Raw genomic sequence first — 16,493 nt, 5'->3', positions numbered from 1 at the left:
CAAGTATAGGTTTCGCATTAGCACAATTAAATGTTCTGGGATTCCCATTCTTCTCAGAGTCAGCCACAGTTTGTTATGATCCACACAGTCAAATGCCTTTTTTTAGTCAATTTCTTATTTGCCCAGTCCTATCTAACCAGTACATCGAGGAAAAAGTATGTCTTTTTCTCTGAAGAAATGGTTTTAAGAAATTGATTTTTTTTTCAAACAGGAACCAATTTTTAGATTCTCCCAAAAATGAACAAAGCTTCTTTAGTCTCACTTTTCTTTACTGTTATTAGTCACTGCTGAGTCAGTTCTGACTTCTAGTGACCCAGTGTAGAACAGAGTGAAACGTTTCCTGGTTCTGAGCCACTGTGTTGGTCCAGCACGCGGAGGATTTTTTCCCCCACTGACCAAGTGCATTATCAAAGGAGCTTTGGTAGCTCCCTTGCCACAGTGTCTCCACAGACACTGTGGATTCTGCTTTGATCATATTTTTGCCTTTTTAATGTTTTAAAGAGATTTTTTTTGAAGCAGATTTGCCAAATGAATTGTGTCATTTGATTTCTTGACTGCTGCTTCCATGAGCATTGATTTTTTTGTGTGAGTAAAATTGAAATCCTTGGCAACTTCACACTTTTCTTCCGTTTTCATGATGTTGCTTATTGATACAGTTATGAGAATTTTTTTATTTCTATTTTTGTAAGGTAGTATCCATACTGAAGGATGTCGTATTTGAGCTTCATGTCCTCTTTTACTCTCAGTAAGCCAAGTTATTTCAACTGCATATTGCAGGTTGTTATTTATCCGAATCCTAATGCCAATCCAATACTAATGCCACATTCTTCTGGATAGTCCAATCTGTCAAATTATTTGCCTAACATACAGACTGAGTAGATATGGTGAAAAGATGTAACCCCGATGCACACCTTTCCTGGTTTTTAATCAAGTGGCAGTCTTTTGTTTGTGTGAACCATTGCATTGCAATTCATGTACAGGTTCCTCATTTGCACAATTAAGTGTTGTGGAATTCCCATGTTTTCTTTTTTTGCAATGTTATCTGTAATGTGCTATGATCACAGTCTAATTACTTTGAATAGTCAATGTTAAACAGATAAACCTCTTTTTCGTATTCTCTCCTTTTAGCCAAGATCCATCTAAGATCTGCATCAATACTCCTTGTTCTCCAGCCTCATCTGAATCCAGTTTGCATTTGTCACTTTCCTAATTTTACTATCCTTTATTTGAAAAATTGTTCAGTTAAATGCTGAACATAACTTTCTTGTGTAAACGCAATTTCTTCTTAGCTTATAGGGAGCTCTTGTGGCCTAATGGGTAAGCAGTTGTGCTGTCAACGCAGAGGTGGTTTTGTTGTTATTTGCCATTAAGTCACTTATGAATAGTCTCCTCCCATGTGATTTACAGCTTCTGAAAAACCACTGGAGGGTCAGCTATGACTCGGTTCTAAAACTGACAAGGAATTGTGAGAGGCTATTTCTCATTAACCAAAGACACTTAGAATCGAATGCTTTAAGATCTTTGTTCTTGTCATTTCTGCCCCACACATTAGAAAGTAGAAAGAAGCCACACTATTGTGCATAAGAAAATTGATAGGCCAAATGATGTTAAAAATGGTTTGTATTTTCTTCAGAAGACCTTCCATTGCAAACTGTCATTGTCAGTTCTAAGATGTTCTTTACATACAGACTTCTGGCAAGATGGGGTTCATTTTACCAAAGCAATAATAGTTGCTGGTATTGCTAACGTTACAATGTGTAATTATATGCATAGTTGACTTACAAAAGTGGAACATTGAAGGGTTTCATGGGACATGTACAATTAAAGTCATAATTAAAAATAAAATTGAATTCCACTTTGCCCTGGAGTGCATGTTTCCTAATTGGACCGTGCCCAGAGATCATCTCCTAGGAAGATGAGCATTCTCGGAGAGACAAATGAGAAATAGCTGTAGGTATTTGGGGTATTTATTCTGAGAGAAAGGAAACGAAAGGGGCATTGTTTAGATGTCTTGAAGCATTTGAAAGTTCATAATTCAGCACAGGAATGAGACTACTTCGTTGTTGCTCCAAAGACCAGAAGTTACAGGGAGGAACCTTAGAATCAATAGAAGGAAGACCTTGCTCATCAAAATCTGTCCAATTGTGAGACAGGTTATCTTGTACAATTCTGAGTGTCTCTTCACTAAAAATATGAAAGTCAAGGTCAGATAACCATGTCATTGGCAGTGTACAATGGATTTTTTAAAATTAAAAATGAATCTGGACGAGATGGACTTCAAGGTCCCTTTTATCTTTCATATTCTTTAAGCTCAGAGATAAGAACTGGCCTTCTTTTTGCAATCTTTCTTTAGGGCTCTGCAATCAAGGAAATAAATCATTCTCTACCATTTGGTGGCCTACACGGTTCCTGGCCCGATAATATTTTAGGACACATTCTTAAACTTGTGAAAAATGACAGAACAGACCTAGAGCAACAATTGCACGTTTTATAAACATTCCCATCCGAGATACTATCAAGTTTTGACACACATCTCCTCAAAATATCCATAATAAGATATATGCTTGTATTAAAGTATAGGTTTAAAACTTTCAGATGAAAATATCTCTAACCATCAATTTGGCCTCATCACATTCATTGATTCAAAATATTTGTTGAGTGCCTGCTGGCTTCAAGGCACTATTCTAAATGCTCGGGAGAGAGGGGGAAGTGTTGGAGACAAAATCTTTCTTCTCCTGTCACTGAAGATCCATTAAAGAATACAGACAACAAGAAAACAGAAAACAAGCCATGCTGAAAAACACAAGCACATTGAAGACTGCACAGGGTGATGTGGTGGCACATGGCTTTATTGGAAGAGGAATTACATAAGAAAGGATGGTTAGGAAGAGCGAAGGATGCTTAGGAATAACCTTGTTTAGGGAGTCTGTTGATTAACTTTATGTGCTAACATGGCTAACCCAATCATTTATTCAGACATCAATCTACGTGTTGCTGTGAAAGTGTTTTGGGGAGATGGGCTAACTTACTGAAAGGAGATTGTTTTGTTGCTGTTGTTGTTATACATTGCCTAGTTGGAACCAACTCAAAACTGACCCTCTAGCGGATTTTCAGAGGCATTTAATCACACGGGAGGAGATTGCCCATCCTTCTCCTGGGGACCATCTGGTGGATTTGAACCATGTGCCTGTGGGACTGTGCAGCTTCTAACCACTACACCACCAGAATGTCTAAAGGATATGTGACCCTTAAGGGTTATCTCCTAAAGGAGATTGTTATTTGTTGTTGTTGTTGGGTGCCATTGAGTACAATTCATAGTGACCCTAAGAACAACAGATCTGAAGCCTGTCCTCTCATGGTCCATCCTCAGAGTCTCCAGCATGGTCAAGCCCATTGCTGTAGTCACTGTGTCTATCCACCTGATTGGGGGAGCTTCACTTCCTGGGCAGTCCTTCCACTTTCAAAAGTATGATGTCCCTCTCCAAGGAATAACGTCTCCTAGCAACAAGCCCAAAGTATGTGAGATGATGCTGTATCATCTTTGATTCCAAGGAGCACTGTGGCTGCATCTTCTCCAAGATCTGTTTGTTCTTTTGACTCTTCTCTCACACCACAGTTCATAGGCATGAATTCTTCTATCACCGGTAGTCATTGCCCAGCTCTCAGATGGATAGCAAGTGACTGAAAGGACTATGGCCCGAATCAGGCACACGTTAGTCCTCAGATTGGCGTCATTGCTCCTCAATAATTTAGAGAGGTCCCCGATTAAAAATCTTCTCAGTGTAATACATCTCTAGCCCTTTCTAATGAGGATCAATCCAGTCTCATTTCTAATCCTTTCTAATGAGTATCAATCCAAATTCATTGCTGTGGAGTGGGAACTAACTTCACAGCTGACCCTCCTTTGAGTTTATTTCCGTCAGGTAGAAGACGTTAAGCACAAAATGAGATTTCTCAGACCAAATGAAATTTTGCTTTTGGATTATAGCGTCAACGCCTGCTGAGGTTTCTACTCACCAGCTTTGCCTGCAGACTTCAGAATCAAGACGGCAACAGAAATCCCTGCCTGACTTTTCAGCCTGATGCTCTGCCTTAGAAATTTCCATCATGCCAGTCCCCGCAGCGACATGAGCCAATGCCCTAGAATAATAGCACATCTCCTATGAGGACTGTTTCCCTGGAGTACCCTAACTAATACAGGAGGTGACATTTAAGCTGAGACTTTGCACAAAATGACTCACACATCTAGGGAGAGATATTCTGGCCTGAGAAACTAAGTGCAAAAGCCCCCCCTCCCCTTGGGACCTGGGCCAACAATTACTGGCTTCCTGCTGGTTTACTCTGTTTTGGAATTGTCTCTGTAATCGCACTCTTTGCACTCTCTGAATGATGCAGAAGATGTTTACGTTCCAAAAAAGCAACAAATGCAGAGTTTAAGTTGGCAAAATGTTTTACGTTCTAGAATGCATCTCTTCCTTTTCTCACTGGCTGTGTTGTTGTTGGGTATCTTTGTGTCAAGTACAACTCATAGCAACCATATGAACAACAGATCTGAATTCTGTTTTATCCTATACCGTCCTTGTCTCTGATGCACTTGAGCCCCTTGCTGCAGTCACCCTGTCAATCTGCATCACTGAAGGTCTTCTCTCCTTTGCTGACCCTCTGCTCTTGAAAGCATGATATTCCTTTCCGAGGAATAGCCTCTCCCAGTCGTATGTCCAGAGCATGAAAGATGATGTTTTGCCATCATTGCTTCCAGGGGTCACTCTGGTTGCACCTTTTCCAAGACATATCTGTTTGGTCTTTTGAAAGATCATAGGATAGTTAGTATTCTTCTCCAACATCACAGCTCAAAGGCATAAATTCTTTGTCTGTCATCCTCATTTGTTGTCCAGCTCTCAGAAGCAAGTGAGTGAAAATATCATGACCTGAATCAGGTGCACCTTAGTCTTCGAACAGACAACATTGCTTTGCAGTGTTTTGGAGAGGTTGCTGACAGCAGTCTTGCCCGAAGGAATGGCCCCTGATTTTTTTAATATGTGGGATGCATTGTATCCACCAGCTCTTTCTGAGGTTCTGTGTCTGGAAGTGTGACTCACCACGATGGTGGAAAAATGTGCTCAGGCCCCACTTTCTCAGATGAGGAATGAAGTCTAAACATCTCCTTCCAGGGACTCAGGTTTGTCAGCCAGCTTCTCTGCATGCTGCTTCTAAAAACTAATTGCAAGTAAACAGACTCCAAGAAGGTCTACTTCAAATGGACCAACTCCAGAATTAATGAATTAAAGTAATTGAAAATGCATCTCCAGTGATAGACATTTATTGTGGTTGTAATTGAAAATGTATCTCCAGTGATAGACATTTATTGTGGTTGTTGTGCATAGTTAAGTCATAACCGCCGCATAGCTGACCCTCCAGCAGGCTTCCAGAGGCAGTAATCGCCTGGACGGAGACTGCCCATCCTTCCCCCAGGGAGCAGCTGATGGATTCCGGCTGTGTGTCTTTCGGATTGCAGTGTAGATTCTTAACACTAATTCAGGAAGCATCTAGAGATTTAAAGAAGGAAACCCAGGTGTTTTCAAATTAATTCTGGCTTATGGCAATTTCATTGTATGTCAGAGTAGAACTTGCCACACAAGTCTTAGAGTAGCTGGTTTTTTGTAATTATTTCTAGATGTTTCTTTTGAAGCATCTCTGAGGACACTTGAACAATTCCCTTTCTAGTTTGGCATCCAGGAGCATTAACCACTTCCACCATAATACAGGATCATTGCCATTGAGTTGCAACTGACTCATAGCTGACCCTCTGTGGGTTTCCCCACAAGAGAAGATTGCCCACCGTTCTCCCACAGAGGTGCTGGTGGCTCTGACACATGCCAACCCATGTGCACTAGAACAGAACAAATACCAGGCCCTGCACTATCTTTCAGATCATTGGTAAGCTCACGTCCATTGCTCCCACTGTCTATTCGGGATACTTTCCATCCAAGGGCACTCATCTTCCAGCCTTATATCTGGTAATATTCTCCTGTGGTTCATGGAATTTTCATTGGCTGATATTGAGAAGTAGACTGTGGCAGCTTTGTTCCGGTCAAGAAGCTCCACAGTGACCCATGTTCTCTGGGTGATCCTGTTGCTATTTGAAACACTAGCGGCAGAGCTTCTGGCATCACAGGAACAATCAAGCCACCACCATTCACAGACTGACAGACAGGTGGTGGTGAACTAAAGAATGTGACTTTTTATTGCTATTTCCCATCGCGATATGCAGGGCAGCACCTCAGACCCATAGAAGCTTATTGGAGTTTCTGGAGCCTGTGAGCATTCTTAAAGGATGAACTCTTGGTTGCTGTGAAGCTGAACACTGTGGCACTGATGTGTCAAATGCGAGAATGGTTACCCTTGGTGGACGGTGTTTGGTGGAGCTCAGTGATTAAAACAAGCTTGGCAGCAGGAGCGGCATCTACTTCTGAAGTAACTTGCCTCTGGAAACCCTATAAACCTGGAGAAAGGACGAAATTTATACAGGTTGTCCAGGACTTTCGTTCATAGAGTCTCTAGGAGTCGCCTCCGACTTGACAGCACTTAACAACAACAACAACAACAGGTGCTATCTGGGGAGGGAACATATTTGGGTAGTGTGAGCCTGAAAGGGGCATCCAGAGAAGCAATAATGCAACATTAGACGTGGAAACGACAGCATACCCAGAGTGACAGAGAGGATGTCGACAGGGTGAGACCTGCAGTGTGAAGCCCTGGTCTGTCCTGCGTCGGCATCTGACTATTGTAGTGGAGTCCGAGTAGCTGCCAGATAAAAAGGCAAACGTACTCCAAAACAGGAGGCCTTATAACGAATGGCAGGTCTAGGGCAGAGTAGATGCAGGGTTCTGATTTCTTAATAATGGAAGTCAGCCTTCAGATGGACAGGAACAGAGCCTCCTGCCTAGATTACTAAGGACTTGCAATGTTCAGGCGCAATGGTGGTTTAGAGGGAGTGTCCCCAAGAAGTCACGGCCACAGGGTTCTCTTCTGTCAAGTCAAAGCCGCCTGCTTGCTTCATTATCTCCTCACCCACTGCTGGCAGATCAGGTGCGTCTGACTTGGGTGACACCTGTTTTATCTTTCAAAGCTCTGCAGAACCACTTTAGACTTGGGGGGTGGGAAGTGTGCTTTTATCAGCACTCTTTGTTTGATCCCGTCAGGCCGTGCACTCTGCTGTCAGTGGTGCTGCAGGTACACAAAGGAATCCTTCTCTCTGACCCCCTGTCTGAACATCAGGCGTCAATTGTGAGGTTCCTGTTCCTTATTCACTATTCAAACAACTTCTCCTCTTGTGCGTTCTTAAATGGAGACTTGCAGATTTTACCCTGAGAATCTGCTGCTAAGGAAGTCATTATAACATTTTGACTTGAGCAAGTGGCTTACAAAGTAACGGTTGGAGATTTGGGTTTTAAAAGCCTTCTGCTGCTATTGGGGAGTTTAAATCAAGGTGGGGGACAGAAGTGGAGATCCAGTCACAAAGCAAGGAAATGAATAGTTACAGGTCGTTCATAGGAGTGATTATAAGGGCTGTGATTGCGGGATGAGCCCTGAGGATGGAGCGAGGAAAGGGATGTACAAGCTAATGAAGACGTGAAGTGACAGGATGAGGTGATGAATTGATTGTGGGCAGCAGGAGACCGGGAAGCTGCAGGGAGGCTAGACAGGTCTTGGGTTTGGACCTTGGGTGGATGAAAAAAAAGTGATTTCTTGCAGGTGGAAGCTGAGTTTCACTAGCTTTCTTTTGGAAATGCTAATGTGAATGTCTGCCAGGTATTCTGTGTTTGCAGAAGCCCAGGAGGCAGCATGAGGGAGCTGGAGACGCAGAGTATGCACGGATTAATCAAGGCAGGCAAAACCTCATTGCCATCGAGTCAGAGCTCACTCAGAGCCGCCCATCCAGGTTTCCAAAGCTGTTAATTGCACTGAAAGACATTGCCCATTTTTTTTCCTCAGAGCCACTGGGAAATTTGAACCACCAAAGAGGTGGTTCATTAGCAGTACAACTCCCTCCAGATTATTCCACCAGACCCAAAATACAATAGGTTTAATATGGTGAAAGCTTCTTTCCCTTTTATGGACCAGCTGGTCCGAGACCTAAGTAGCGGTGCTGGTTCATCCAGTACCCAGCAGGATGAGGCAGCTTCGGCATTTTACTACCTGTCTTCCTCACCATCCAGGGAAGGAAGCAACAGTGAAGACATGAGATGATGTATCACAGTAGCCAACTATACTGTCAAGAAGATCTAAAACGCTAGAGGACAAGGATGACAGTTTAAAGATGAAGGTGTCCTTGATCCAGGTCATGATCTTTTCAGTTGCTTTACATGCTTGCCAAAGTTGGACTGTGAGTAAAAATGACAAAAGAAGAAGCAATGCCTTTGAATTGTGATGGTAGAGGAGAGGACGGAGTATTCCAGTAACTGCCAAAAGAACAGACAACTCTGTCTTGGAGGAAGTGTAGTCTTAGAGGGTGCTTCTTGGAGGCAAGGATGGTGAAACTCTGCCTCACATACGTTGGGTGTGTTGGAGGGACCAGTCCTTGGAAGAAAATACCACGAGGGGAAAGGCGGAGGGTCTGAAGAGGAGAGGAAGGCTTCCGATGTTAAGGATTGACAAGGTGATTGCAGCAATAGATTGGGAGGGGGGTTTAGGATAGGGCAAGGCTTCACTCTCCTTCCCTATTCACTCGGAGTCAGAGTTGACACTACAGAACCTAACAACAGTAATTCTCCCAAATTGTTTCTGGTGTCTTTAGTCCTGGCCGGTGGGGAGAGAGCAAGGGAGACCTTTATTGCATTAAGGTCTGTTTCTATCTGCTGTGTTCATATCCTATTGGTAAGTTCTCCTCCCCTGACTTCTAGAATGCATGGTTCCATTCTTCTCTTTTTATAAAATAGCATTTCCTTTTCTCTGTTAAGTGTGCCGCTCCCAGAGTTCTGTGTTTGGCTGCAGACATTGCATCATCTATTTGGGTGGTCATATCTTCCCACCGGCCTTCATTTGATGTGCATTCAATGATGATGCCTGTGTAAATTATTAGTCCTTACATTTCCAAATGCACCTTCCACTTGGTCCATAGGATAAATGTTGTTTGTGGGAACATGCCTTTCGAACCAGAGTATCACTCTGATTGATATTGTCAAGGATTAAACTTCTATCTTTAAACCTTGTTCCTTAGGATTTTTGAGAGCTCCTTCTCACCAGATTGTCCTCGTGCAACCCATCTTTTGATTCCTTGACTGCTCCACCATGGTTATTAACCGTGGATCCATGTAAAAGAAAATCCTTTACAACTCCAGTATTTTCTCCATTTATCCTGATATTTCCTTTAGGACTAGTGGTGAGAATTTTTGTTTTCTTGAGGTTGAGACGTAACCTGCATTGAAGGTTGTAGTCTCCGAAGTGCTTTCAAGTCTTGTGCAGTTTCTGCAACCAAAATTGTGTCATGTGCATAATACAGACTGCTACATCTGGTGAAGCTGCATGTTTCAGAAGTTGTTGGTGCACTCTCCAGGATTAAGCCTGAGATCGTACTTTTGTTGTTGTTGGTTGCTGTTGAATTGAGTCTGACTTAGAATAACCTAGTGAGCAACCGATCTGAACACTGTCCCGTCGTGTGTCATCCTCACAATCTCTGACATGCTCAAGCCCATTGTCTCAGTCACCACGTCAACCCACCGGGTTGAGGGTCTTCCTTTCTGTCACTGACCCTCCACCTACCCAAACATGATGTCCAGCTCCACAGAATAACCTCTCCTAGCAACATTCCCAAAGTATGTGAGACAGATGTCGTCAGCTTTGTCTCCAGGGGACACTCTGCCTGCACCACCTCTAAGATGTGTCTGTGTTTTGTCAGTCTTTGGGATCTTCAGCACTCCTCTCCATCACCACAGTCCAAAGACATCAGTACTTCTGTCGTCCTTATTCCTTGTCCAGTCTCAGATACATAGCAAGTTACTGAAAATAGCCTGAATCAGGTACACCTAAGTTCTCAAACTGACATCATTACTCCTCAATAATTTAGAGAGGCCCTGACTACAGACTTCCTCAGTGCAACACATCTCCTGATTTCCGGACTCCTGGTCCCAGGTGTGTTGATTGCAGATCCAAGTAGGATGAAGTCATTGATAGTCTCAGTCATTTCCCCATCCTGTTGGGCCAGTGGTGAGGATTTTTGGTTTGTTTGACATTGAGATGCAATCCATATTGAAGGTTATAAAGCTTAACCTTTTGAAGCAAGTGCTTCAGTGCTCTCTACTTTTGGCAAGCAAGGTTGTGTCAGCCACATAATAAAGGTTATTAATGAGTCATTCTCCTATCCCAATTCTGCATTTTTCTTCATAGAGTCCAGCTTCTCGAATAATTTGCTCAGCATACAGATTAAATAGATATAGAGAAGGGAGACAACCCTGACACTCACCTTTCCCCTTTCCCAATTTTAAACCTGCAGTGTTCCCTTTTGGGGCAAGTTTCTGACTTCTTTGTGTTTTGCTCATGTGAAAGAGGAGAATAACTCACTTTATAGGCCTATTGGAAAGTCAAATAAATGATCATATCTAGATTTTTCTTAGGATAGTCCCTGCATGCAATGTAATACCACTAAGAGCTGAAAACTCCAGCACATTGATTAAAAAAGTATATGAAGGATTTTTATAAGATACACATTTATATAGCTCTGTGGATAATTTTACAGACATTGTTGTTGTTATTGATTGCTATAGACATTATTTCATTCACATCATTTCTCATTAAAGCATTATTCTGAAAAAGTACAATATTATTATCTCTGTTTTGCATATGAGAAAAGAGACGTATAAAAGTGACTTGTCACATAAAGTGACTTGTCACATATCATTGAGCTAGTGAGTGACTCAGCTCAGTTAATTTTATATTAAAACCTTGTTGTTGTTGTTGTTGTTGTTATGTGCCGTCGAGTCTCTTTGTGAGTCATAGCAACATTATGCATAAGAGCCCTAAATGCTGCTCTATCCTGTACCAACCTTATTGTCTCTGACACACTTAACTCCCATTACCCCAATCACTTAATCGATCCATCTCATTGAGGGTCTTCCTCTCCTGCGCTGTCCCTCCACCCTCCCAAGCTTGATGTCCCTCTCAAAGGACTGGTCCCTCCTTGTAAGGTGTTTAAAATATGTCAGATGAAGCTTCAGAATTCTTGCCTCCAAGAAGCAGCCCGCTTCCCCCTCTCCAGGACAAATCTGTTTGTTCTTCCAGAAGTCCATAGTATACTCAACACTCTTCTCCAGCACCACAGCTCAAAGGCATCAATTCTCTTTCTGTCATCCCTAGTCACTGTCCAGCTCTCTGATGCATAGCATTCAATTGTGAAGACTATAGCCCAGATAAGGAACACCTTAGTCTCCAGCCTGACATTGTTGCTCTTCAGTATTCTTGAGGGGTCCCTCACAGCTGACTTTCCCAATGCAATTTGTCTCTTGATTTCCTGGCTGCTGGTACCAAGAGTGTTGACTGTGGAGCCAAGTAAAGTAAAACTGTTAACTATCTCAATCTTTTCACCATTCATACTGATGCTGCCAATTGGCCCAGTGGTGAGAATCTTTGTTTTCTTAATGTTGAGCTTCAATCCATATTGAATGGTGCAGTCCTTGACCTTTTCCAGCAAGCACTTCAGGTCCTCCTCAGTTTCAGCAAGCAGCGTTGTGTCATCTGCGTAGCTCAGGTTGTTGATGAATCTTCCACCAATCCTAATGCCACATTCCTCCTCGTACAGCCCAGCATCCCGGATGATCTGTTCTGCATACATATTGAAAAGGTATAGAGACAGAATACATCCCTGATGGACTCCCTTTTTGATTTTGAACTATGCAGTGTCTCCTTGTTCTGTTCTGATGACTGCCTCTTTGTCCAAGTGTAGGTTTTGCATTAGCACAATCAAATGCTCTTGGATTCACGTTCTTCTCAGAGTCAGCCACAGCTTGTTGTGATCCACACAGTCAAAAGTCTTTGCACAGTTAATGAAGCACAGATAGACATTCTTCTGGTGCTCTTTGCTTTCTACCAAGATCCATCTAACATTATCTACAATAATCCTAGTACAACAACCTCTTCTAAAACCAGCCTGCACATCTGGCAGTTCTCTGTTGATGTGGTGCTCCAGTCATTTTTGGATAATCTTCAGCAGAATCTTGCTTGCATGTGATATTAATGATACGAAAGCCTATTAACTAAATAAATAAATAGGGATCTCTGATGCCCTAGTAGCAAGAAGCTGTGCTGCAATCCTGAAGGCAAGCAGTTCGAGGCCTCCAGCCACTCTTAGGGAGAAGGATTGGCAGTCTCCTCCTGTGTTATTAACTGCCTCTGAAAACCTGCTGGAGGGTCAGCTATGGGCTGGTTCTGACTTAACAGTGCAAAACAGCAACAGACATTAACTAAATACTACAATTTTAAGATGTGTGTTATTCATGGAAAAAAATATGGGTTGAGCGTTTACAGGCTTTTTCCACTTGTGAAGGTCAGTATTCTTATAGATTGATACTAGTTACTTGCTCTTGTGGTGCAGACAGGTAAGCCCTTGGCTGCTGGCAGCAGAGATTGATAGGTCACGTCCCTGGGAGAAAGACCAGTTGATCTGCCTCAAAAAAGATAGAGCCTCGGAAACCTGCTGGGTCCGTTCTCCTCTGCCATCTGCCAGCACGACATGTGGTCCAGCAACAGCATCTCAGGGTAGTGACAGAATGGTAAATTAAGGCACTGCGTAAGAAACCCATCATAACACTGGACACATACTACATACAGACTTTGATGAATGGTATCTAATAATAACAATGACAGCAATAACAGTCATTTATTTGTTTTAAATTTTTTATTTACTATTAGTAGTAGTAGTAGTATTACTTTTGTGTGTACCATCAAACCGGATCTGACTAGTACAGGAGGAGATTGCCCCTCCTTCTCCAGTAGAGCATCCGGTGGATTTGAACCACATATCTCTAGGATTGCAGTGCAGCTTCTTGCCACTTAGCCACCAGAGCTCCCTAAGATATTTATTTAAGAAAATAAAGCAATTAGCAATATATGATTTTATATTTAATTAATATCTAGGTCAGTATCAATTTCACAGCAGTGGCTTTGGGCCGTCTATTTAGAAATAATTATAAGGGTTTTCCTTTTGCATTTTCCATGCACCTGTTTCGTTAAAGCTATTCTTAACAGAATAATATATCCTCCAGTAACTTTTACTGCTGGCTGTTCCTTTACGTGTATATGGACGCCCTTATTTCCTGCAGAGCAATACTATCAGTGGGGGGCTGTGGCTCAGGCTGGTTGACACCCTATGAACTCCTGAGCCTGCTGTCCATCTTCAGTTCTTCAGTTCTAGAAGGAACAGGCCTACAGATAATACTGATGATGAACTCAACAATTTCCAACTAAACAGTCCTATTTACTACACAAATCAATTACAAAAATTATGGACATGTCAATACTGGAATTACTGGCAGTTAGATTTTATTTTTACTTTATCTCATAAGCACATTGAAAAGACTTTGATGTGGCCCGAGAACATTGAATACAGAGAAGCCATGGATGTGCTCCCAATTTTAGAAACCTGTTTTTGGAAACAGATCAGAGCATAATTTCCAAGTGTCTAATTTCCACAAGTGAAATGAGGAATCCTGTGACACGTCCTTAAATAGGTTCCCGGAAATGTGGCGATGAGTGCTTGTGTTTAAGTAGAGGTAGTGGTATTATTCATGGATAATAACTAACCAGCATCTTTTTTTTTCTAGATTTTTAAAAATTTTTATTATTATTTTTATTGAAAATTTAGATATTTTGGATTACCATTCATTCATTGTTGCACATTTCTCCCTGTCCACACCTCCCCCTCAGTTCGCTCTTCTCTTTGAAAAGTAAAAGAAAAATTATTTCATTGTTCTACAATCCCTCCCCCTAAGTCCACTCCACTGTGCAGCCTTCATTCTGGACTCCTATCATAACAATAATACTTAATCATATATCCCTTTTAAGAAGTTCTCTCCCTCATATGTTTAAATGCAGTGTACATAATTTATCCCATCTTTCCCAGTCTCCCTCCAACCCTGATATCAGTCTCGTTTTACAACAGTGGCACTATGCAGTATTTGTCCTTTTTTGCTGAGATGTATCACTCAGCATTAGCATCTTAATAACACAGAAAATAAAGTAGGTTAGCCTTTGGAATTATTTGAAGTTATTCACATAAAGTTAAACAAACAAACAAACAAACCCAAAAAACCAAAACCGTGAGCTCCCCAAAACACCAAAACTCTGCAGATGGAGACAGCCTATTTTTCTCTCATGGAGTTAATGGTAGATTCAAACTATTTCCCTTTCACTTAGCAGCCCAGTCCATAACACAGTACACCATCAGAGCTCCATTTAACCTAGGATTAAGTTAACTGTGTTTAGGCAGAAACCGTCTTCAGGTTAAATCACCTCAGGGTTATTCTGTTTTGAGAAAAGTAAATGAATGTAATGCCGTTCTTTGCTATTCTGAGTAAAAGATCCTTGATAAATGCAATTCCATTTTGAACCCTAGTATTTCTGTTTCCTCTTTGAATTCACATAACAGAAGCAGATTGCATATAGTACAATAAATTGTAAGAACACAGTGTCTTGCTTTTCAACAGCACAGTTACACTGAAAAGTATAAACCTTCTTTACAATTATTAGAGAAACTGGTGCAAAATAAGCAGAAAACTTGGGCTCCAACAGAATCACTTTACTACAGAGGATGCAGAAGGACCATGAACGCTGGAGCGGTTTCTAAAAAGACTTTGCACAGTGACTGGGGAAATACCGTGTCATCAAGGAAAGGAATATTCTAATAAGTAAATGAACTCTTACATTTAAGTAATTATACTGTATAGGGTTTTCAATGGCTAATTTCTCAGCAGTGGAATGATAGATGTTTCCTCTGTGTGTCCGAGGGTAGATTAGACCGGTTGACAGTTTGATTTGCAGTTGAGTACAGTAACCGTAACGCCACAGGAATCTTGTCTAGATGTTTGGTTTCATAGTGGTGAGGAAGACCTAGGACTGATGTTTTAGAATCCATTCTAACTCAGAGACGTTCTCTGGGACCAGTAGAACTGCCTCAGATGGTCTCCTCAACTGCAGGTCTTTATAGGACCAGTTCACCAGGCCTTTTCTTCCACAGAACAGCTGGTGGATTTGAACTGCTGATTTGTTCATTAGAAGCCAGATGTGTATCCTTTGTGCTACATGAAAGAATCTACCCATAATCATGTGGGCAAGGTTTTCAGAGACACATACCTATCTTAACCTCCAACTTATCATACAGTCTTTCCTCATTAGGAATCACTGCCATTATGAATCACATGGCTTGATTCCATGAACTGATACAGATTGGTTATTTTCACTGATTTGGGCCTTATGTAATGCACCCATGGTAATATTAACCATGTTATTTCTTTTGCAGGGTTGTGGGAAGAAAATGTATTCCTTTTTGAGAGGAACCAAACAGCTGCAGGTGCTGAGGTTTCTGGGAATCTCCATTGGAGTGACACAAATCCTGGCGATGATTCTCACTATTACGCTGCTCTGGGCACTGTACTATGACCGAAGGGAGCCTGGGCCAGACCAAATGATGTCCTTGAAGAATGACACCTCTCAGCACTTGTCCTGTCACTCAGTAGAGCTGTTAAAACCCAGCCTGTCGAGGTTCTTTGAACATACATCGATGGCCAACAGCTTTAATACACACTTTGAAATGGAAGAATTATAGAGAACATCAAAGAAAGGAATCGTAAAATTGTTCAGTTGGACTTGTGAGTTTTTAAGCACACACTTCTCTGCTTCAGAAATGTGTAGAAATATAAATGTTGCAAATGTTGCCATTTATATTTAAGAATGCTTCGGCATGTAGTTGTCTACCCTTTAAAATGAAGAGGAAGAAGTTTTGTATTATAAGTCATCACCTGGTTGTACAGTGAAAACCCTTTATAATCTAAGGGTAGCATTGAGGGCTCCCCTTCATAGGGTCGCTATGAGTCCCCTGCGACTCGATGGCACTTAACAACAACAACAACAACACAATCTAAGAGCTAATACTCACTTTATCGCTCATGTAAGATTTTTATAGAATACAGTTATGCTTTGAGATCACCTCGGCTGGTGGTTTTTCTCTCTGATGGTATTTCTGTATTTAAGAAAGCAGAAAGTGCTGTGGAGTGATTAGAGCTACAATGATGTTTGGTTGACTTCCATGGTTTGTTGATGTGTAAGTACCAATTAACTGCTGACGAAACTAGTTGGACAGTACTAATGACCTTTATTATTTAGTGATATGTTCTTTTGAAGGTAAATATTTTATGCTTAAGAAAAAAGAAGAGTTGGCAACTACTTAAATGTGATATTTGTTGGTTGTTGGTTACTAAAATACTACTACCACTTGAAAGAGACAC

General features: G+C 41.6%; 1 protein-coding gene across 1 annotated transcript in view; it reads left to right on the top strand.

Annotated features, from left to right (window-relative positions):
• TSPAN12 (tetraspanin 12) overlaps nt 1-15,814 on the top strand; it is a 91,714-nt gene extending 75,900 nt beyond the window's left edge. The window contains exon 7 of the mRNA XM_006882670.1: nt 15,509-15,814. Within this exon, the coding sequence (XP_006882732.1) occupies nt 15,509-15,814 (306 nt within the window). The remainder of the gene's footprint in view (nt 1-15,508) is intronic.
• Nucleotides 15,815-16,493: the final 679 nt, after the last annotated feature.

This window comes from Elephantulus edwardii, unplaced genomic scaffold (assembly GCF_000299155.1).
Source record: "Elephantulus edwardii isolate Elephantulus edwardi_28Jun2011 unplaced genomic scaffold, EleEdw1.0 scaffold00022, whole genome shotgun sequence".
NCBI classification, from domain to species: domain Eukaryota; kingdom Metazoa; phylum Chordata; class Mammalia; order Macroscelidea; family Macroscelididae; genus Elephantulus; species Elephantulus edwardii.
Note: the sequence above shows the minus strand (reverse complement) of the source record. Positions and strands in the feature narration are given on the sequence as shown.